This window comes from Panthera pardus, unplaced genomic scaffold, assembly GCF_024362965.1.
Source record: "Panthera pardus isolate Hobbes unplaced genomic scaffold, ASM2436296v1 HiC_scaffold_18, whole genome shotgun sequence".
Classification (NCBI taxonomy): Eukaryota; Metazoa; Chordata; class Mammalia; order Carnivora; family Felidae; genus Panthera; species Panthera pardus.
This window is the reverse complement of record NW_026526743.1, coordinates 3,460,765-3,480,841: the sequence shown is the minus strand read 5'-3', so window position 1 is coordinate 3,480,841 and position 20,077 is coordinate 3,460,765. Positions and strand designations below refer to the sequence as shown.

Here is a 20,077-nt window from a genome sequence, read left to right as displayed (position 1 = left end):
GTCGGCCAGGTATCAGGCCCTCGGTCCTGCCAGCGGAACCAGCCATCTCTCCCTCGGACCCCAAAGGCCATACTCCAGCCCTCTTCTCCCTCAGACCCGGGAGTCTGGGTCCCCCGGCCATCATCTGGACATTTCTGCCCGCCGGTCACACTGCCGAATCCCGACACCCCTCGTCCTGGTTCTGGCCTCCCTCCTTCCTCCCATCCAGAAGTCCAGGCCCCAACCCCCTCCTCCCTCGGACCCAGGAGTCCAGATCCCCAGCCCCCTCCTCCCTCAGATCCAGGAGTCCGGAGCTCCGGTTTGAACTTTCCACTCCCCTAAATCCGACTCCCGCTGCTGCGTCAGGGAAAAAAATAAGCGACAGGTGGCACCTGCCCGCAGGGCCGGGTCGCGACCACCTGCTCCCGCTGCTCACCCGACGCCCCTCTCCAGGCACCTGCTTCTGTCAGTCCGCCTGCCGCTGCCCCGCCTGAGCCCCACAGCCCCAGGCCGCGGAGGAGGGAGAGACTCGGGGAACCCCGACGTTCGCCCCTCCCCCAGTGCCACCCAGACCGTGCTCCCGCCCCTTCTCAGGGTCCCGGGCGGAGCTCCTGTCTGCCCCGCCCCATTTCACAGGCTCCTGCTCGCCCTACAAAGGGGTGTCCTGGGCGGTGTCGGGCTGGTGGGGCGGAGCCTGCGGCCTCCAGCCTTGACCTGGGGACTCAACCCGCCCCGGAGCACTACTGGCCGGAGCCCACCTGGTGAGAAGCCCCTGGGGTGGGGCTGGGGGGAACCCGCCTTAACCCTTCTGCCACCTCTCTGGTCCCAGTCCCTTCCTCACAGACCATAGTGGCTGACACCCACCCACCCCCTGCTTAAATGCAGGTGGCAGAGACCCTTCCATTCCCCAGGAGCCTAGCAGGTCTCTTTCCCCTCTAGATCAAGGGTGTTGGATTCCAGTCCCTTCAGAGTAGTGAGCTCTGTCTCTTCACCCCCTTTTCTTCCCTCTCCGTTCACAGACCCGGAGGGGGGCGGGGGGGGTCTCCTTTCAGAGATCCCGTTCGTTCCTCCTCCAGGCTCCAGGAGTTGGGGCCCTCAACCCCCTTCTCCCTCGGACCCAGGAGTCTGGGCTCCCAGCCCCTGGATCCCCTCCCACCCCCCCAGGATCTAGAACTTATGGTTCAAGTCCTCTCCTATCCCTAAGCTGTTTCCCTGCTGCGTTCGCCTGCGGGGACAGCCTCCTGACCTCCACTCTGACCCTGCCTCCTGTGGGGGCCCTGCCCTCGCCTCAGTCCAGGTCACCATCACAGCCTTGGCAATGACCCTCGCGGCTTCCTCCCAGCGCTCCCAAATCATTCGCTCCAAGTTCAGATCTGGTGAGAGGATTCTCTCTGTGCATGTAGGGAAGGAGTCTTCTGGGCCCTGGGATTGAGTACTCTTTTTTTTTTTTTTTTTTTTTTTTTTTTTTTACGTTCATTTATTTATTCTTGAGAGAGAGAACAAGTGGGGGAAGGGAGGGGGGAGAGAGAGAATCCCAGGCGTGCTGTCAGCGCGGAGCTAGACACAGGCCTCAAACTCACGAACCCGTGAGATCATGACCTGAACTTAACCGAGGGAGCCACCCAGGCGCCCCCTGGGATTGAGAACTCTTAACTCTGGGAGTGTGTATGGGAGGGGGGGGTCGGGTGGGAAGGAGGCCATGGGGCCCACAAGGCACGTGTCCTCTGTACAAAAGGTCACTTGTGCAGAAAGGAGGCCCCAGCAAAGGGCTTGAGTTTTTGGTGGCTCAACGAGCGTGCAAACGGCCAATACAATGTTCACGTAAACACTGAGGAGCAGGTGGGCGGGTAGGGGTGGGTGTGGAGAGTCGGGTACTGCGAAGGAACAGGAGCTGAAATTGACAGGTGTGCAAAGTGGACGGGGTACACAGACTGGGGACTTTGGCGTGAGCAGCGTGGGTGAGGGGACAAGCGAGCTGTCACGCGGCGAAAGCGTCACGGGTCGTGTCTTAGGTCGCAGTGCAGACAGAAAGCGGGCAAGTGAGTGGCGCTGGATGTCAGTTCCTGCGCGCAGCGGCGCGCGGAGGGTGAAACGCGCGTGTGAACGAGTGTGCTTCCGTGGCTGGGTGGGTGCGAAGACGCCGGTGACCGAAGAGCCAAGGGGGTGCCGGGGAGTGCACGTGGAACGTGACGGAGCGGGATCCTTGCTCCCAAGCTGGAAGCCAGATCCTGAGTGTGCGGGGAAGTGTGTCAGTGTGGCTGGGTGGGTGCCAGGACAGGGCGAGCCAAGATGGAGAGCGCCACAGGGTACGAGTGCACAGAAGTGGCGTGCGTGCCAAACCAGGGCCCGGGGAGAGGCGTGTACAGAGGGGGCGACTGTGGGGGGAGGCCCAGGGGCACACAGGAGGGAGTGGGCTTGCGCAGATTCGAGCACATGGACCGGAGGAGGTGAGGGTGCTAACGGGTCCGGCTGGCCAAGTTGGCGATGGTGCCTTGAGTTGGGTGGGTACGTGCTCCTGAAGGGGGGCCGGTGGAGCTGGGGGGCAGGGCCGCCTCCTGCCTGCACGCTGGCTGGCTCCTGGTCGCAGAAGGGCTGCGGCTGGGAGCGAGGAGCAGGCGGGAGGCCCGGGAAAGGGACCAGGCTGACAGCCCACCCACCCGCCTGCCCCGGGGAGTGTAAGGGGGCTGGGCGCGGCGCCCCGCCAGGCCAGGCTCCTGGACACTCCCTTCCCGCCTTTCCCCTCCCACCTCCCTCTTTCCTCCGCAGTCCTCCAGCTTCGGATCCACAGGCGGTATCAGGACCCAAGTAAGTGTGGGCCCTGCAAGGGAGGGGATGGTGGCCAGACTCCCCTGGGGCCCAGCGGCCAGATCTCCTGCACTGGTTCCCGAGCCTCAGTCCCTCTGCCAGGGATACACTGAAATCCGATCCCGTCCTTTCCCGAGGACCCAAGAACACAGGTCCCTGGCCACCCTACCCCCAAAAGCTCCGCTTCCTGCTTTCTGGCTTTTCCCGCCCCAATGAAACGCGTGAATCCAGATCCCGTTTCTTTGGAGAAGACAGGCATCCCAGACCCCGCATTTGGCACACATTAATGCATCTCAGGATGTGGCTTTCAGCTTCTCTCTCTCTCCTCAAGAAACCAGGAGTGCTGGCTGTCCCAGCAGAACCCCAGAAAGCTGCGATTCGCAGCCATCACACCCCTTGGTGACTAAGGACGCGATTCCTGCCTTCCTTGAGAATATAAAAGTCTGGGTCCCTAGAACCTCTGCCTTGCAGGCTCCTGGGGTTTCACTCCTTGGCCCCGCCCTCTCACGCCTGCGGTGGGGGGCTGTGGCCTGCAGGGCCCTCCTTCCCACACAGCCTTGTTCCTCCCTGCCTGGCTTGCTATCTGCAGGCGTCTCGGGGTCCCTCACCACCTCTTCAGTCTTGGATCCAGATCCATGGGTCTCAGCCACGGGCCCTGCTCTGGCCCCAGCCTCGCCCTCGGGTCCCGCTCCTTTCCTCTTCAGTCCTGGGGACCTGCTCCCTGAATCAGAATATGGCCCTTGGAGGTCCCTGAAGGTGAGTCTCCACCGAGTGAAGGGAAGTACCCCTGAGAGTCTAGCGTTGGTCCTCTTCGCTGCTGCCTTTTGGCTCCTTTCTGGCGGGGCTCAGCTGACTGATGCTCGCCCTGCTTTGCATGAGGCTCTGGGGCAGGAGAGGGGGCACAGAGCTGAAGCATGTGACATCACACCTGCTTTTACAGGAGTCTCCTAAGATCTCCCAACATTGGAGAGAGCCCAAGCCAAAGGGGAACTTGACATACCACCAGTACATGCCCCCGGGGCCGAGACAAGGGTCCAGGGTCGACCCCCAGGCCAAAATGTTGGCTCTGGGTCCCCCTGGACCACCTCTGTGGGAAGGGACAAACTCCCAGCGGCCACCTCCTAGGTATGCAGCCCGTTTTCGTTCTCTGCCGGAAAGTCAGGCCCCCAGCATCTTGGACTCAAACCCAGAGTCCAAGAGCAGGGGAGTCCAGCCCCCAGCCCCTTCCTCTCCCAGTTTCCTGGTCCCTCTCCCGTCAGTTTCCAGGAGTCCTGGCTCCAGACCCAAGACACTGAGCCTCCGGTTCCTGCTCCCCATGCACAGGGACTAGCCCCGTCGGAGACCCAGAACTTTGGGCCCTCTCCTTCCTCTTCACACCGCCCCCCCCCAGGTCTTTGAGGACCCCCGGATGCCCTTTCTCTCTCCGCCCCGTCTAACCTCTGTTCCCCCCACCCCCACGACTACCACCAGGATGAAGCCCATCCCCCTCACTCCCTCCCCGCCTGGAGTCCCCAGCGCCTCGCCCTCTCCACACAAGTTGGAACTTCAGACCCTTAAACTGGAGGAGCTGACGGTGAGTATGGGGAGCACTTCCCAGGCTGGCCCTCTCCTTCGGGGGTGGGGGGGGGGTGCCCATAAGTCTGAGTCCCCAGTCTCTGCCCCATTGGAGACCCCGTCCCTCTTCTCGTCCCTCTTCTCGCGGTTTTGCAAATATCCGGCCCCAGCTCCCGCCTCGCCCCGGAGCCCTCCCAGCAAGGCCTCTCCCCGCTCCCCCACCCCAGGTCTCAGAGCTCCGGCAGCAGCTGCGCCTGCGGGGCCTCCCGGTGTCGGGGACTAAGTCGATGCTCCTGGAGCGCATGCGCGGCGGCGCCCTGCCCCGCGAGCGGCCGAAGCCGCGACGCGAGGACAGTCCCGCGAGCGCTCCCTGGCCGCGCCTCAGGCCCAGGGCTCTGGGAGCAGTCCGGCGGCCGGGCTCGGTGAGGGCGGGGCCACGCGCGTACGGACCAGTGAGGAGAAGACGGAGCGGGACGGGGGCGGGAGGTCGAAAGAAGAATAGCCAATGAAGTGTGGGGGCGTGGTTAAGAGCGTGGTGGGCGGATCTTAAGGGAAGAGAAACCAATAGGGTGGTCGATGAGTGAGCGCAGGGCCGGGATGCGACAGGCTGGGGGGGTGGGGGGGGTGGAGCCACAGCTTGCGAGGGGGGGTGGGGTTGCGCCCAGTGGGCGTGGCTTATGGGAACACTTCCCCGCGGTTCTAGCTCAAGTCAGGCCGGAGCTGTCACCCTCCGCCTCTTCCACGTGCCGCGGAAACTCAGCCGACTGCGCCGGCTCCCGCGCGGGCTCCGGCGCTGACCCCTGCCTCGGCACCATCCACGGCGGCCCCGAGTCTGGAGGAGGAGCTGCAGGAAGCCATCCGCAGGGCGCAGGTGAGAGGGAGCTGGTTAGGGGTCTCGATCAGGATCGGAACGGGTCCCAGGCTCACGCCGCTTCTGCCCGTCCCGCAGTTGCTTCCGAACCGGGGCATTGATGACATCCTGGAGGATCAGATGGAGCCCGCTGGTAAGAGTCGAACTTTTTTTTTTTTTTAAATCTTTTTTAATGTTTATTTATTTTTGAGAGAGAGAGAGACAGAGCACGAGCAGGGGAGGGGCAGAGAGAGAGGGAGACACAGAATCCGAAGCAGGCCCCAGGCTCCGAGCGCTCAGCACAGAGCCCGACGCAGGACTCGCACTCACGGACTGTGAGATCATGACCTGAGCTGAAGTCGGACGCTCAACGGACTGAGCCACCCAGGCGCCCCGAGTCAAACTTGTTGATGTGGGGGAAGAGGAGACTGAGGTTCTGGACTCCTAGTCCAAGGAGGAAGGGGTTGGGGTCTGGAGTCCTGGGTCCTAGAGGTTGGGGACTTAGACGTCTGGAAACGAGGATTAACAGTGGCGTCCGGACCTCTGCCTGCCTAAGTTCACACTCCATTCCTTCTGCAGACCAGCTGCCCCCCATCCCCCTGGACTTCCCCGGCTCCTTCGACGTGCTGTCCCCCTCCCCAGACTCTGAAGGCCTCTCATCTGTCTTCTCCTCCTCGCTCCCGTCCCCCACAAACTCCCCGTCGCCCTCTCCCAGGGGCCCCACGGATTCCTTGGACTGGCTGGAGGCTCTGAGTGGGGGTCCTCTGCTAGGCTGTGGTCCCCCAGCCCCGAGCGTCTTCTCTGCTGACTTATCTGACCCCAGTGGCACCCGGCTGTGGGACCTGCTGGACGATCCGTGGTGATGGATTCTGGGGCTTCCAGAGAGGGGGCACTGGTGGGGATGGGAAAGTCACAGAGGCACGCTCCCAAGGGAGGCGGGGGACAACGTGCAGAGCCCCTCCCACCATGGACACAGAATCAGAGAACACTCTCATCCCCACGTGGCCCCTGAACGGCTGCTGACATGCCGTCCGCCAGACTCTTGTCTGCCTGACCTCCGTATGATCTCCTCCATGGCTGTGTGGTCCGTGTCATTTGCTGCTGGCCAGGGCCAACAAACGGCTTGCTCCTTCCTTCGGAGACCTCATGATGTCTTTGTTCCCACCTTCTTCCCCCCCACCCTCTGTGCCACCTACTAGCTGGTTCCCTGGGGCTGGGGAGTCTGGAAGGTGGTCTGTGCTTACGGGATGTAAGGAGAGGGGCAAGGAAGAGTCGGGAGGGAGAATGGGGAGCCAGACCCTTGGCTTCCGGTTGGAAGTGAGAATATCAACGTGTCGTGTCTGAGGTCAGATTCCCTTGGAAGAAGAGCCCGAGACAAGACTCACGTGCCCCCTGATTCATGAGATAAATGCTCTGAGGAGAAACCAAAAGGGAGCAGAGGACACTGGACAGAGAAGGGGGAAGATTCGCAAGAGTGTGACGTCAGGTGAAGTCCCAACCTCAACTGGGCCCCGTGGGGAGCTCTGGAGGATAAATGAAGCTGCAGTCTGTCCTACCCTGAGGCCAAGGGAGTTAGGCTTTTGAAGCTGAGGGAGATCTGTCCCCCCCCCCCCTTTTTTATTGCTGAATAACAAGCCATCCCCAAAGTTAGAGTCTCAAAATAATAACTATGATCACTCACAATTCCACTGAGTGGCTCAGCAAGGCAATTCTTTGGGGTTGCAGTCATTTTTTTTTTTTTTTTTTTAAGAGAGAGTGGGAGCGGGGGAGAGTGGCAGAGGAGGAGAGAGAGAGAATTTTTTTTAACGTTTATTTATTTTTGAGAGAGAGAGAGAGAGAGAGAGAGAGACAAAACATGAACAGGGGAGGGGCAGAGAGAGAGGGGGACAGAGGATCCGAAGTGGTCTCTCTGCACGGACAGCAGAGAGCCCGATGGGGCCTTGAACTCATGAACCCTGAGATCATGACCCGAGCCGAAGTCAGAAGCTCAACCGACGGAGCCACCCAGGCGCCCCTGTTTATTTTTAATTAAAAAAAAATGTTTTTTAATTTATTTTTGAGAGAGAAAGAGAGACAGAGTGGGAGCAGGGGAGGGGCAGAGGGAGAGGGCGACACAGAACTCAAAGCAGGCTCCAGGCTCCGAGCTGTCCGCACAGAAAACCCACAAACCATGAGATCATGACCTGAGCCGAAATCGGAGGCCCAACCGGCTGAGCCACCCAGGCGCCCCTTACATTTCTCTTTTCTAATGGTTGTCTTTAAGCAACGTCTTTTCAAGAGTAGGTTTTCGTATAATTCAGGTGTGGCGGAGCCGGGCAGATCAGGACGATCTGATCCTTTGTTATCCTCCTTGAAAAGACTGTGTGTTTTTCTCACGGATCCCAAGAGAAGGGGGCGTGCCAAGCCACACCAGGCCACGTGGGCAAGGGCCAGGGTCAGTCCGGAGGCCGAGAGGGGGAGGGGGAGGGAAACCCTGGGCAAGAGTCTTTACTGTGGTTTCCCAGGGAAGGAACCGGAGAGGCAGGGTAAGCAGCCTCAGGGTTGTCTAGTTTGGATAAATTTCAGCTGGCTCCGGGGTGTGGCCCCCCCACCCCCTTGCCTGGTTGTCTGGAACCTGATCCTGGGGTGTTTAGGCTGGGGAATAGTGGCCTGGAGTACAGGCGCTCACAAAGGAAGCGGTTGTGAGTCTGGGCTCCGGGTTGGTTAGTTTGCATATGAAAAGCACACTCCTGGGTCAGTCTTTGGCTGGCCCTGGGAAGGGCAGTCCCCCCTGCACTGTCCACAAAGCCGCAGAGGCCAGAGCACCAGAAAAACAGGAAATAAAAAGGCAGCATGGATGCAGAAAGCACGCAGCAGCTGGGGGCTGGGTGCCCAGGACCGGGAAGAGGGATCTGTCTGAGGGCGCCTGGGCTGCCACCAGCTGTGTCCGCTGCAGGTGGAAAAGGACCGTGAGACGGGACCCGGAGCCGGCGACTTCCCCTTGCCTTGCTGTCCGTTTGCTCCCGTGGCACTCCAGCCCAGTGCGGATGAGAGGTGCGCCGAGAGTTCCCGCGAGCTGGACGTGGCGTGGGAGCCACGCTGATAAGTGTCCCCCACCGTTATTAGCTGCTGATCAACAATCCTAGTTCGCCAGTGTTGGAAACCCTGCTGGGCGTTCAAGAGTCACGACAGGACAGGCGAGGGGAAGGGAAGGCGATCTCTGGTGTCTTCGGAGCAACCCGGGAGGATCTGTCATCCTCACTTTGCAGATGAGATCGCGGAAGATCAGAGGAGGGGTGTGCGGCCCGCCGTGTCACACAGACGGGAGGTGTCAGAGAGGGGCTCTAAATCGGATTCATGAGTCCACAGCCTGTGCCTGAGTTGAAACAAAAAAAGAGCCTCGCTGTCTGCTCTGGGGAGGTTCAGACATTTGCCAAGAGAGAGTTTCAGTGCAGGGTGATGGGTATTTTCATGGCAGAGGGGCCGTGACTCCTAGAAAGTACCAGGAGCCGAGGGGAATGGGTAGGGTGGCCAGAGGACCAGTGTGAAGGACTGTGGTCCTTGCCGAGAAGGTGTGAAGGGCGTGGCCACGGGGCGGTGGGGGTGGGGGGAACTTGTGAGATCAGGGCTTCTGGCACAAAAGGTGGGTGGCAGCTGGGGGCTGCAGGAGCCTTTGTGTCAGGCCGAACACTGGTGGGAAAGGGGTGCCTTCAGTCCTGGAAAGATCTAGAAGGGGTGCGGCGGGGCTTCTCCCGTCTGTCTCCATTTCCCTTCGACACGTGTATGTCCTTATCAACCCATCTACAGTCTGTCTCCATGTCTGCCTGACTCTGAGCCTGACGCTCTGTGTGTCTGTGACACTCTGTGCCTGCCTCTCCTGGGTCCAGAGGAGGGCAGCTGCAGAGGGGGTCAGCTAGGCGAGGCTAAGGAATTCTCTGATCGGTGGATATTTGAAAGACAGGCACAGGCTTGGGTAGAGTGTGCATGTTTACCCCAGAGCCAGAGAGAGAGAGGCTTGGGCCCCACGCTCCCCACCACCGGTCACTCAGCTTTTCTCCAGACAATTCTGTTGCTCTCTCCTGCCCCCAGCGAGAGAGGGCTGGACCAAAGCGGGGCACAGGAAGGTGGGGAGCCTGAGCTGCCCCAGGGGAGCCCCTGAACCACGTTATCGTCCTATGCCATCTCAGTAGGCACAGGAGAAAGACCAAGGATATAGTCAACAGATTGCCAAAATTATCAATTTATCTTAAAAATGTTTGTTTGTTTATTTTTGAGAGAGAGAGAGAGAGAGAGAGAAAGAGAGAGAGAGTGCACATGAGCGGAGGAGGAAGGGGCAAAGAAAGGGAGGCAGGGGATCAGACACGGGCTCTGCGATGACAGCAGAGAGCCCGACTGGGGGCTCGAACCCATGAACGGTGAGATCGTGACCTGCGCTGAAATCCAGAGTCGGTCACTTAAACGACTGAGCTACCCAGGCACCTCTGTGATTTCACATAAAAAAAAAAATCATCGATGGTGCAATCATCGTCATTGATGGTGCAAGATACAGAATAGGAGACAACTGAGGCCGATGTGTGTGCTCAACAACCCCCCCCCCCCCAAATTCTATACTAGACCATCCATCAGGTATGTTATGAGCCTACTGCAGTTAAGAACTGGGAATCAGTGTGGGCTCTCTAGGAAGATGTACAGGTTACTAGTTTTTCTGTTTATTAGTTTGCCCAGTTTATCAGTTTACTGGGGTTTTGTGCGTGTGTGTGTATTAATTAAGAAACCAGGGCGCCTGGCTGGTTCAGCTGGTAGAGCATGTGACTCTTGGTCTAGGGGGTTGCGAGTTTGAGCCCCATATTGGGTGTAGAGATTAATTTTAGAAAAGTAACATAAGGGGCGCCTGGGTGGCTCAGTCGGTTAAGCGTCTGACTTCGGCTCAGGTCATGATCTCACAGGTGGTGAGTTCGAGCTGACAGCTCGGAGCCTGGAGCCTGCTTCGGATTCTGTCTCTCCCTCTCTCTTGGCCCCTTCCCCGCTCGTGCTCTGTCTCTCACCAATAAATAAACATTAAATTTTAAAAAATAATAATAAAAAGAAACTTTTGCCCACCTCAAGGTCATTTATTCTAGAAGCTTTGTGCTGTTAGCTTTCACATTTTGTGATCTATCTTGAGCTAATGTTTGTGAATGGTGTGAGGAAGGGATCAAGGTTCACTTTTTCTATACGGATACTGGATTGCCTCCATTTCTTGAAAAGCTCTCTTTTTAGAGACAGAGTGTGTACTCAAATGTAGGAGAAGGGGAGGGGGCAGAGGAGGCGAGAGAGAGAGGGAGGGAGGAAGAGAGAATCTGAGGCAGGCTCCCCATTCCCGTGCAGAGCCTGATGCGGGGCTAGAGCCCAGGACTCTGGGATCACGACCTGAGCCAAAATCAAGAGTCAGATGCTCAACTGACTGAGCCACCGAGGCGCCCTGAAAAGCTCTTCTATCTTCCCACTGAACTGTGTTGACGTCTTCGTCACAAATCAAGTGACCGTAAAAAAAAAAAAAAAAAAAAAAAAAAGAATCAATCGATGAAGTGACTGTATATATGTGGTCTATTTCTGGGCTTTTTGTTGGCTCCCATTTGTCTGGCTTCTATGCCAGCACAAGTTTGTCATGGTAACTTTAGCTTTATGGTAAATCTTGAAATCTGGTAATCTCACTGGTCTCTTTGCCTCACTTCTGCCATCACTTCACTGGTCCACTGTCAAATTCATTCTTCAAGGCATATTTTTAAATTTTTTTTTTTAACATTTATTTATTTTTGAGACAGAGAGAGACACAGCATGAACGGGGGAGGGGTAGAGAGAGAGGGAGACACAGAATCGGAAGCAGGCTCCAGGCTCTGATCAAGGCATATTTTTAATAGACGTTTTATACCGTACCTTTCTTATGGCTGTGGTATAGAATTACACACCTACGCTTTTTTTTTTTTTTTTTTTCAAGTAGGCTCTATGCCCAGCGTGGGGCTTGAACTCACAACGCTGAGAGCAAGAGTCCTCTGCTCTCCCGACTGAACCAACCAGGCGCCCCTGTTTAGTTAGGTTTTTTTTTTTTTTAATTAATTCATTTATTTTTGAGAGCAAGAGAGCAGGAGAGGGGCAGAGGGAGAGAGAGAGAGAATTTTTTTTTTTTTAAGATTTATTATTATTATTTTTAATGTTTCTTTACGAGAGACAGAGCATGAATGGGGAGGGGCAGAGAGAGAGAGAGAGAGAGGGAGGGAGACACAGAGTCCGAAGCAGGCTCTAGGCTCGGAGCTGTCAGCACAGAGCCCGACGCGGGGCTCGAACCCATGAACCGCGAGATCACAACCTCAGTCGGCGCTTAACCGACTGAACCACACAGGAGCCCCGAGAGAGGAAGACGGTTAAGCAGTCTCCACAATCAGCACAGAGCTCTATGAGGGGCTTACTCCCAGGCACCGTGAGATTATAACCTGAGCCCCCCCAGGCACCCGTAGTTTGTTTTTTAAGAGACTTTTGCAGATGTCCAGGCAGAGGTGATGGTGACCTGGACAGAGTAGCGACGGTGGAGGAGGGACAGAAGGTCAGATTCGGGGTATATTTTGAAGGTAAAGCTGACAGAACTTGCAGGTGGATGGGGTGTGAAAGGAGGAATCAAGAAGAAGTTAAGTTTGGGTTCAAGTAAATGGACAGTGCCATTTACTGAGATCAGGGATGGGCCGGGGAAGGTTTGGGTGGTTGAAAATGGAGGGGAGATGTCCTCATGGCCATCGTTGGAAATGACACCTAACCATGATGTTGTTTTAATTTAGCAGCATGTGAAACACACGCCACCCCCGTGCATTTAAAATGTACATTAAAAGGGAGAATGCCAAATTTATAAGCAAATTCATTTAGGGTTGTTTTAAGTTTGCTTATTTATTTTGAGAGAGCGAGAGCGTGCGCGAGTGAGCGAGGGGCAGAGAAAAGGAGAGAGAGAGAGAGAGAGAGAGAGAGAGAGAGAGAGAGAGAGAATCCCAAGCAGGCTCCACACTATCAGTGTAGAGCCTGATGCGAGTCTCGATCCCACGAACCATGAGATCATGGCCTGAGCTGAGATCAACAGTTGGATGCCTAAGCAACTGAGCCACCTGGAGCCTGCTTCAGACTCTGTGTCTCCCTCTCTCTCTGCCCCTCCACTTGCACTCTGTCTCTCTCTGTCTCGCTCTCAAAAATAAATGAACATTAAATTTTTTTTCATATTATAAAAAATAAAAAATAAAGACCGAAACCCAATCCAAAAACCATCACCCATTCAAGCTGTGTAAAATCAGACCGGGGTGGGGGGTGGGGGGTCTGGCTGGCTCATTTGGTAGAGCATTCAACTCTTGCTCTCGGGGGTCATGAGTTCGAGCCCCATGCTGGGTGTGGCGCCTACTTTGTATTTATTTTTTTATTTTTTATTTGGATTTTTTAATGCTCACTTTTGAGAGAGAGAGTGTGTGTGCGTGAGCGGGGGAGGGGCAGAGAGAGAGAGAGAGGGAGACACAGAACCCGAAGCAGGCTCCAGGCTCCGAGGTGTCAGCACAGAGCCCCACGCGGGGCTCGAACTCACGAACCGCGAGATCGTGACCTGAGCCGAAGTCGGACGCTTAACCGACTGAGCCACCCGGGCGCCCCGAGCCTACTTTAAAATAAATAAAATAAAGTAAAATAAAATAAACTACCAAAAAACAAATAAAAATTTAAAAATCAGACTGGGAATTTGAATGAGTTCATAGAGTTATTGAGGCAGAGAGCTATGAGCATACTAAGTATCGTGTCACCCCATCGCATGAGTCCCAAGTCAAAAGAAAAGGGTTCCAAGAGAACCCCCTAGAGAGACCTTGAAGGCCTGCAGGATGTGAGGTAGCTATTAGAGCACAAATATTCTGGGGTACGTGGATGGATTGTTCTTGAAATTGGGTGTGGCCACTTGACTGGCTTCAGCCACTGAAATAGGAGTGGTAAACGTTTTTTCCCTATGTACTGATTTTTGGAGCATCTTCCTCTCTCTCTATATATATTCTTTTCTTTTTTTCAGAGAGAGAGAGAGAGAGAGAGAGAGGGTGATGCACAAGCAGGGGAGGGGCAGAGGGGGAGAGAGAGGGAGAGAGAGAGAGAATCCCAAGCAGGTTCCATGCTTAGGGCGGAGCCCAACGTGGGGCTCCATCCCACGACCCTGGGATCATGACCTGAGCCAAAATCAAGAGTCAGATGCTCGACTGACTGAGCCACCCAGGTGCCTCCCAGTCCTTACATTCCTATATCACTTCCTTTTCAGACCGACTCCCTTACAAATACGGTGGCCTTGTCTGTATTGTGTGACCTCTCTGCAACTGGCCCGCGGTGAGTGCTGGGGTCAAACATCACTCTGATTGAGGCGTCCGATTGTCTCTTTCCGGGGCTGTGAACCTGTGAACTCCAGGCCCGAGGAGCCTCTGTTGAGCCCTTGGAGTATAGACCTCTCTACTTCCCCCATTACCTCTTTGGGGGAATCCTGGGGGATGCCTACGCCGAAGGACTTGAAGTTGACCTCAGCTAAGACGGCTCATTGTCAGCACCTACGCGTGGCCTCGGAGCGAGCCCGGGCCCCCTCACAGCATGGTGGCTTCCGACACCTCGATGGCGTCCGGATGAGGGAATGTTCCAGGCGGAAGTCCAAGCCGTCCTGGGGGACCGGCCACACGCGCAGGCGATCCGGGCGTCGGCCGCGAGGTTCTGCCAACCCCGCCTTCGCTAGCGGGGATCCGAGCGAGGTTCCACCGCCACGAGTGTTTACGGAGGGAACGGATGGACCCGCTTCGAGCCCACTGAGCCATGCTGCGCTCGGAGTTCTCAACAGTAATCATCCCAGGCCCTGGCAAGCCAGGGTTGCAGAAGTGGGGCCCCGGGGGGTGTTGGGACGCACGCCGGCGACTGGCCAACAGGGCGGCGCTCTTTCGGAAACCGGGGGAAAGGTCCCCCCCACCCCCACCCCCACCCCCCCACCCCGTTCCGGGCAAACTAGAAAAAAATGAGCCAGTCCAAGGCCACAGGGCTTGGAGAGGTGGTCGTCCGCTCTATTTGAGCCGCGCTTGCCTCCTTGGCCAGGCGGCTTTGGGGAGCGAGCAGACAACCGAGTTCAAGGCTTCCCTGTTTTCGGTAGGTACATTGCTTCCTTCCTCCTCGGTAAGAGCGCCCCGCTTTTCCTCCTGTCCGCCGCCACATCCTTCAGAGGAGGCTGATCAACACCCCGGCTGAAGGGGGCAAAGATTTATTGATTTGCAGCTAAGCCAATCCCAGGGTCTTATTCGCCTGGCCTTGTGTTGGGTCAGGCGGGCATGTGATACACTTCCGGCCAGTGAGCTATGGGGGGGACGGGGGGGGGGGGCAGTTGCAGGAGGGCTTTGGAATGCGTCCCTCACTCTTCAAAAGGGACCGGAGAACGGCCCTCTTTTTGGCTGCCTCGTGAAGAGGTTGCCCGCATGTGACAGCCGGTTATGTGGCAGCCGTTTTGGGACCATGGGGGTGGGGGGGTGGGGAGCGGTCTGAGAGGAGCTGATGGCAGTTGAACAAGACGGACGGAACTGGGGTTCCCGGTGACATCGCCGAGCCTCTGCCTCGACGAACCCCAGAGATGCGCCGCCTCCGCTCTTGTTGCGTGGGACACGGAAACGTGCTATTTCAAGTCGGTGGCGACTTGGGTTTCTTGCGGCCTCTCGAGCGTCCTGGCACACGGAACAAGACGCCCCTGGGGCCCGGGCAGCTGGTCCTGGGGGAGCCAGCGAAGGAGGGGGGCGCCGAAGGCCGGCCGCCATCAGTGGTGGAGCAGCGGGGACAGGTCTGCCGAGATCCCAATCCACTCGGGCAGGAAGGCCGCCTCGGGCTTAAAGAGTTTGAGGAAGGGGGAGTCCGGGAGGGTGTAATTGGCCAGGTAGATGGTGTCCCCGCCCGCCAGGTAGGCGGCCCAGATCCCGAACGTGCCGATGGTCATGAACGTGTGGTTGCACTGCGTGAGCAGCGCGAAGTCCTTGGCCGGCGAGGTCTCCACGCCGTCGCCGGCGAACACGACGTCGCCGCGGGAGGCGTCGATGTTCTCGCGGCACCAGGCCATGCCGTTGCTGGCGACCACGAAGACCGGGGCGCGGTGGCGGGCCCGGAACCAGCCCAGGGCCCGCTCCAGGTACCCGCGGTCGGCGACCACGCCCTTCCACACGCGGGGCATGACGTGCACGTAGTCGCCGCGGCGCACGTGGACGCCCACGAAGGTGCCCGGCCGCCGCCCGCCCACCCGCAGCCGCCGCAGAAACGCCTGGGCCTCCTCCCGCACGTGGTCGTGCAGGGTGAACTCGCGCCGGATCTCGTCGCGCACGTGGTGGTAGAAGGTCCAGGAGCAGGGGTAGCCGGTGAGGCGCACGTACTCCCCCGGGATGTGGCGGTGGCGGTCCTCCATCCAGTCGTTCAGGGGGTAGTTCCGCCAGGGGATCCTGCCGGCCGCCGCGTGGTGCAGGACGGGGAGGCTGATCCGGAAGATGGGCGCCAGCGTGCTGTGCATCTCGGCCGGGATGAAGGCGGGCCGCCCGTTCATCTTGGCCAGGGCGTACAGGGTGGCGTACTCCCCCATCTGGTTCCCCAGGCGCCCTTGGGCGTTGATGGTGAACATGCCGCCCCGGGGCAGAGATCTGGGGAGCAGGACGACGCGGCCCGAGTAGGCCCAGGGACCGGGCACCACAGCCAGGCGCCAGTGGCAGTGGAAGACGGTAGACGCCACGAAGATGATGAAGAGGAAGTAGACGGTGGAGAAGGAAGGGCAAGTGGCCCAGGATCTCGCGATGGCTGCGGGGAGGAGGGAGGACCCGGTCAGGACGGGCGGGCAGGCGCACGTGGGTCTCACTCACCCTCGAATCGTTCATTCCTCACACAACTCATCCCAGCCTGTCTAGCGGCGTCCGGCGCGTCCTGACCCGCTTTCTGTTCTCTTCTGTATCTGCGGTTTCCCTGTGGCCATTCCAGCGGCCACAGCTCAGGAGTCTCATGGGCCCGTGTGGGAGGAAGCCCTGGATTGCGGGAGGGGGGCCCCCCACTCTTCATCATCTGGCTTTTGTCCTCCCCAGCTCCAGGCATCCCATCTCTCCCCCCGCCAGCTCCCCTCAAACGTCAGGGTGCCGTGGGCCTTGCCTCAGCTCTCCTCCTCCTCCCATATTCCGGGGCTCCTCACTTTATTAATCTGACCCCTGTGGGAAATCTGAGCACTCCTGGGCCCTCTTCAAACATCGCTCGTTCAGCGTGGGTCCCCAGCAAGGTCAGCTGGCTCTTCCACAGCAAGGCTAGGTATGACCTCACATTCCACCGGGGTGTACGAGAAGTGCCCTGCCCACTGCTCTGGTTTCCAAAGGCGGAGCCCTTCTGCTCACGTGCCTCCTGACAACTCTGTCCCAATCCTTATCACACCAGCTGCCAGCTCGGGGCCTGCCTGGGGGGTCCTACATGGAGGACTCAGGTCTCAGGCTCTAGCCAGCTTGTGGGGCTGGCCAGGTCCCAAAAGCAGAGGGGGTGAGCGGAGCCGGGACTAGAGCCTGGGCTACCGGGGAAGAGGGAGCCGCTCGGGACAAAGGTACCCACCACCCAGGCGTGTGACCCGTGCAGCGGCCCACGGCCCGCACTCAAAAGGACCCCTCGCTTCACCTGGCTGGCTCAGTTGGTACAGCGTGCAACTCTTCATCGCAGGGTTGTGAGTGTGAGCCCCGTGTTGGGTGCGGAGTTTACTTGTTTTAAAAAAAACAAACCGGGGTGGGGGGTGCTGCACTTGGTTTAGTGCTCTGGTCTCACCAGCTACAAATTATCAATAAATGTGAACAAGGCCCCCCATTTCCCTGTTCCACTGGGCTCTGCACACCAGGCAGCCGGCCCTGCAGCCACCCGCTTCCAGGAATCTCAAGAGCTCCCTCTCCTGGCTTTCTCTCAGCCTGAACAACTAGAAAGCCACAGAAAAACAGCGAATTAAGGCTGCTGCTTCTGTGGTTCCTGCCACACACCAGGCACTGGGCCCTGAGACTTACCATCTCAGTCCGCAATTCCTTGTTGGCCCCTTTCCTACAGTTGGGTGGCCAACCCCCCACCCGAATTGAACTCATCCGGGGACAAAACATGGCCTGAACTGACCCGCGGCTATTTGTAGACTTTGCTCAATGTGATGTCCGTGCGCTTTGCTACAGAAACAGTAACGTTAGGAGTGGCTGGTTGGCTCAGTCGGTTAAGCGTCTGACCTCGGCTCAGGTCACGATCTCCAGGTTTGTGAGTTCGAGTCCCGCGTCGGGCTCTGCGTTGACAGCTCAGGGCCCGAAGCCTGCTTCGGATTCTGTGTCTCCCTCTCTCTTCCCCTCCTCTGGTTTCACTGTCTCCGTCTGTCTCAAAAATCAATACACATTGAAAGAAAGAAAGAAAGGAAAGAAAGAAAGAAAGAAAGAAAGAAAGAAAGAAAGAAAGAAAGAAAGAAAGAAAAGAAAGAAAGAGTTGGATTATGGGGTGCTGCCCAGATCCTGCAGGGGAGCTACCTAACATACAGTCTAGGGACCCCATTATGGTGCCAACACACAGGTTCTGAAACGTGTCTGGTCTAAAGAGTTTCAGAGCTTCAGAGAGGAAACCGAAAGCCTGTCTTCACTCATTTAATCCTCTTGATCTCCTGCGAGGAAGGCACACTGTTATGCTCATTTAACAGATGACGGCACCCAGGCACAGGGAGGTTGAGAAACCTGCTTTAGGGGCGCCTGGGCGGCTCGGACTCTTGGTTTCGGCTCAGGTCGGGATCTCACGGTTCGTGGGTTTGAGCCCCACATCGGGTTCCGCGCTGGCAGTGGGGAGCCTGCACGGGATTCTCTGTCTCTCTCTCTCTCTCTGTCCCTCCCCCCCCAAACACACACTCACTCTCTAAATAAATAAATAAATAAATAAATATTTAAAAAAAAAAAAAAAGAAAAGAAAAAGAAACCTGCTTTAGGTCATGCAGCTAGGAGAGAGGCAGAGCGTGAATCTGAACCCAGGCCGTGTGGCTCAGGAATCTGTGCCGTCAGTCACTGTCCCGGATTTTTCGAGAATTCCTCAGGGAGAGCCCTCAGCCGCACACTCTCAGTCCAGCCAGACATGGAATGTGACCTGCCTTGCCTTGTGGGGCCTCTGCCGTGTCTGGGCCGCCCAGGTAGGGGCAAAAGATCTCCGCAAGCCCAGAGCTGTGGGTCCCACACTGCTGGGCTGAGCTGTGCCCTGGGGGGGGGGGGGGGGGGGTTCTGCTTCCTCCTCTCTGGGGATGAAAGTGCCCAATACTTGAGGAACCCCTTCTCCTAAATAAATAAATAAATAAATAAATAAATAAATAAATAGGTAAATAAGTAAGTAAGTAAGTACTAGGAAAACCAAACGCGAGGAAGAAAGCCTCCCTCCAGGTCACATTACTTTAAGAAACTTCTTGTCCCAGATGGGGAGGAAAGTAAAACGCGACCTAAACTTCCTGGAATTTTCTCTGGCAGCCAAACTAGCCTTTTGCACTGGCCTTGCCCTCTGCCCGCGTCGCTCCGGCCCCCACGATGATGCTCTGATGCTCGGGTGGCTTGCGGTGTGTCCCCACCGCTTTCGGGTCTCAGCCCGGATGTCCCCTCCGGACCCCCACCCCCCCCACCCCCACCTCCCTGCTCGCTTTTGTTCCGCCGCGCTCGCCACCTTCCTCGCCACCTTCCGCCATCCTCTGGAGCAGAATTACTTACTACTTGTCCGAAGCGATCGCTCTTCTCTCTGGACTGTAAGCCTGGCTGACAAGGGCGGGGAGGTTTGTAGGAGTTCGCGGCGGTAGCTTCAGGGGGGTGTCTGCACACAGGAGGGACTCTGGGGCGCACTTGCGGGATGGCTTCGTGCAGTGATGTTACCCTGTCGCTCACACGGCCGTCCCACAACCGGTATGCGCCCTGTGATCTAGGGGGGTCTCTGCCCCCAATCTCCTTCTCTCGCGGTTAACTGCTCCTCCCGGCTTAATTTCAAATCCGAGGTCCTCCTCCTGGCTCCCGACTCGTGCTGGCGGGTGAGGGCCACCCGGAACGAGAATCACACACCCCCTTGGCTGTGCTCTCCCGACCCCAGGACAGGGTCCCGCCAGCGGACCCCCAAATCCCTGTCAGGGTCGGGTCCACGCGGCGCCGAAAAGAAGGCACTCAAGGGCGCGGCAGCAAATATCTGTGCCCTATCCTCTCGAGACTCCCCCGCCCCAGCTTTTCTCAGCGGGAAGTGAAGGAGAGCCTTATTTTTCTAGTCAAAACCCATTGGGTTGGCAGTCACATCAGCATGACAATTTCGGTGAGTGAAGTGTTGAGGCCTCGCTGGAAAGGCCTTTCCGGCTTTGAGCTGGGGTCCCTGCTTCCTCCCTCCAACGCCAGGTCGCCAGGTCCTAGGTCGAGGGACTCTTATCCCCTCTCCTCCTTCCCCACCCACCATCTCAGAAAGCGGCCCAATTCTTTGGGTTTCCCGGTGGCTGTCCAGATCCCCCCCCAAAGCACCGATTTTTGAGGTTTGAAAGTGACTGACCTTCATCCTCAGTTCACCCACAGCTGACAGAAGGTTCCAGAGGGGAGGAGACTCTGGCTGGGGGTCCCCCTTCAGTGTGGGCCAGGGGCCGCCCTGAAGCCGCCTGGCCGGTCAGCCCCTTCTCTTCCCCATCGATTGCACCACCACGTGGTGGGCTCAGCCCAGCGGACTGCCTGCCCTTGGGAGTCCTGGGGCAGGGGTCTAAGTGTGAGTGCGGTGGGGACCCGAGACCCAGGAAGGCCCACCTGGCCGGCTGTCCCATCCTACCTGCCTTGAGCCTCCTGGGCCAGCCTGCTGGGGCTGCCCCCCCTCGGGCGATGTCCTTGGCGCTCCACATAGTCC

At 57.8% G+C, this 20,077-nt stretch overlaps 2 protein-coding genes across 4 annotated transcripts; one reads left to right on the top strand and one right to left on the bottom strand.

The window, feature by feature from the left end:
- Positions 1–482: 482 nt before the first annotated feature.
- Positions 483–14,857, top strand: MAMSTR (MEF2 activating motif and SAP domain containing transcriptional regulator). 3 transcript variants are annotated; one of them, XM_019425796.2, is made up of 10 exons: positions 483–740; positions 1,272–1,355; positions 2,746–2,784; positions 3,116–3,540; positions 3,725–3,909; positions 4,255–4,357; positions 4,566–4,760; positions 5,042–5,209; positions 5,288–5,342; positions 13,467–14,857. In XM_019425796.2, exons 2-10 carry the CDS (start codon positions 1,298–1,300, stop codon positions 13,508–13,510), a joined length of 1,272 nt encoding a protein of 423 aa, XP_019281341.2. In that variant the 5' UTR covers positions 483–740; positions 1,272–1,297; the 3' UTR covers positions 13,511–14,857. The 3 variants fall into 3 exon arrangements, with proteins under 3 accessions (XP_019281341.2, XP_019281340.2, XP_019281342.2); XM_019425795.2 differs by lacking the exon at positions 13,467–14,857 and adding an exon at positions 5,768–6,321 and having other exon boundaries at positions 486–740; XM_019425797.2 differs by lacking the exon at positions 13,467–14,857 and adding an exon at positions 5,768–6,321 and having other exon boundaries at positions 493–740; positions 3,374–3,540.
- Positions 14,195–17,584, bottom strand: FUT2 (fucosyltransferase 2; the record flags this gene model as incomplete). The annotated part of the gene is made up of 2 exons (XM_053906456.1): positions 14,195–16,000; positions 17,431–17,584. Coding segments are annotated over 2 exons (1,173 nt in total), but the record flags the coding sequence as incomplete, so codon positions are not given.
- Between the last annotated feature and the right edge of the window lie 2,493 nt (positions 17,585–20,077).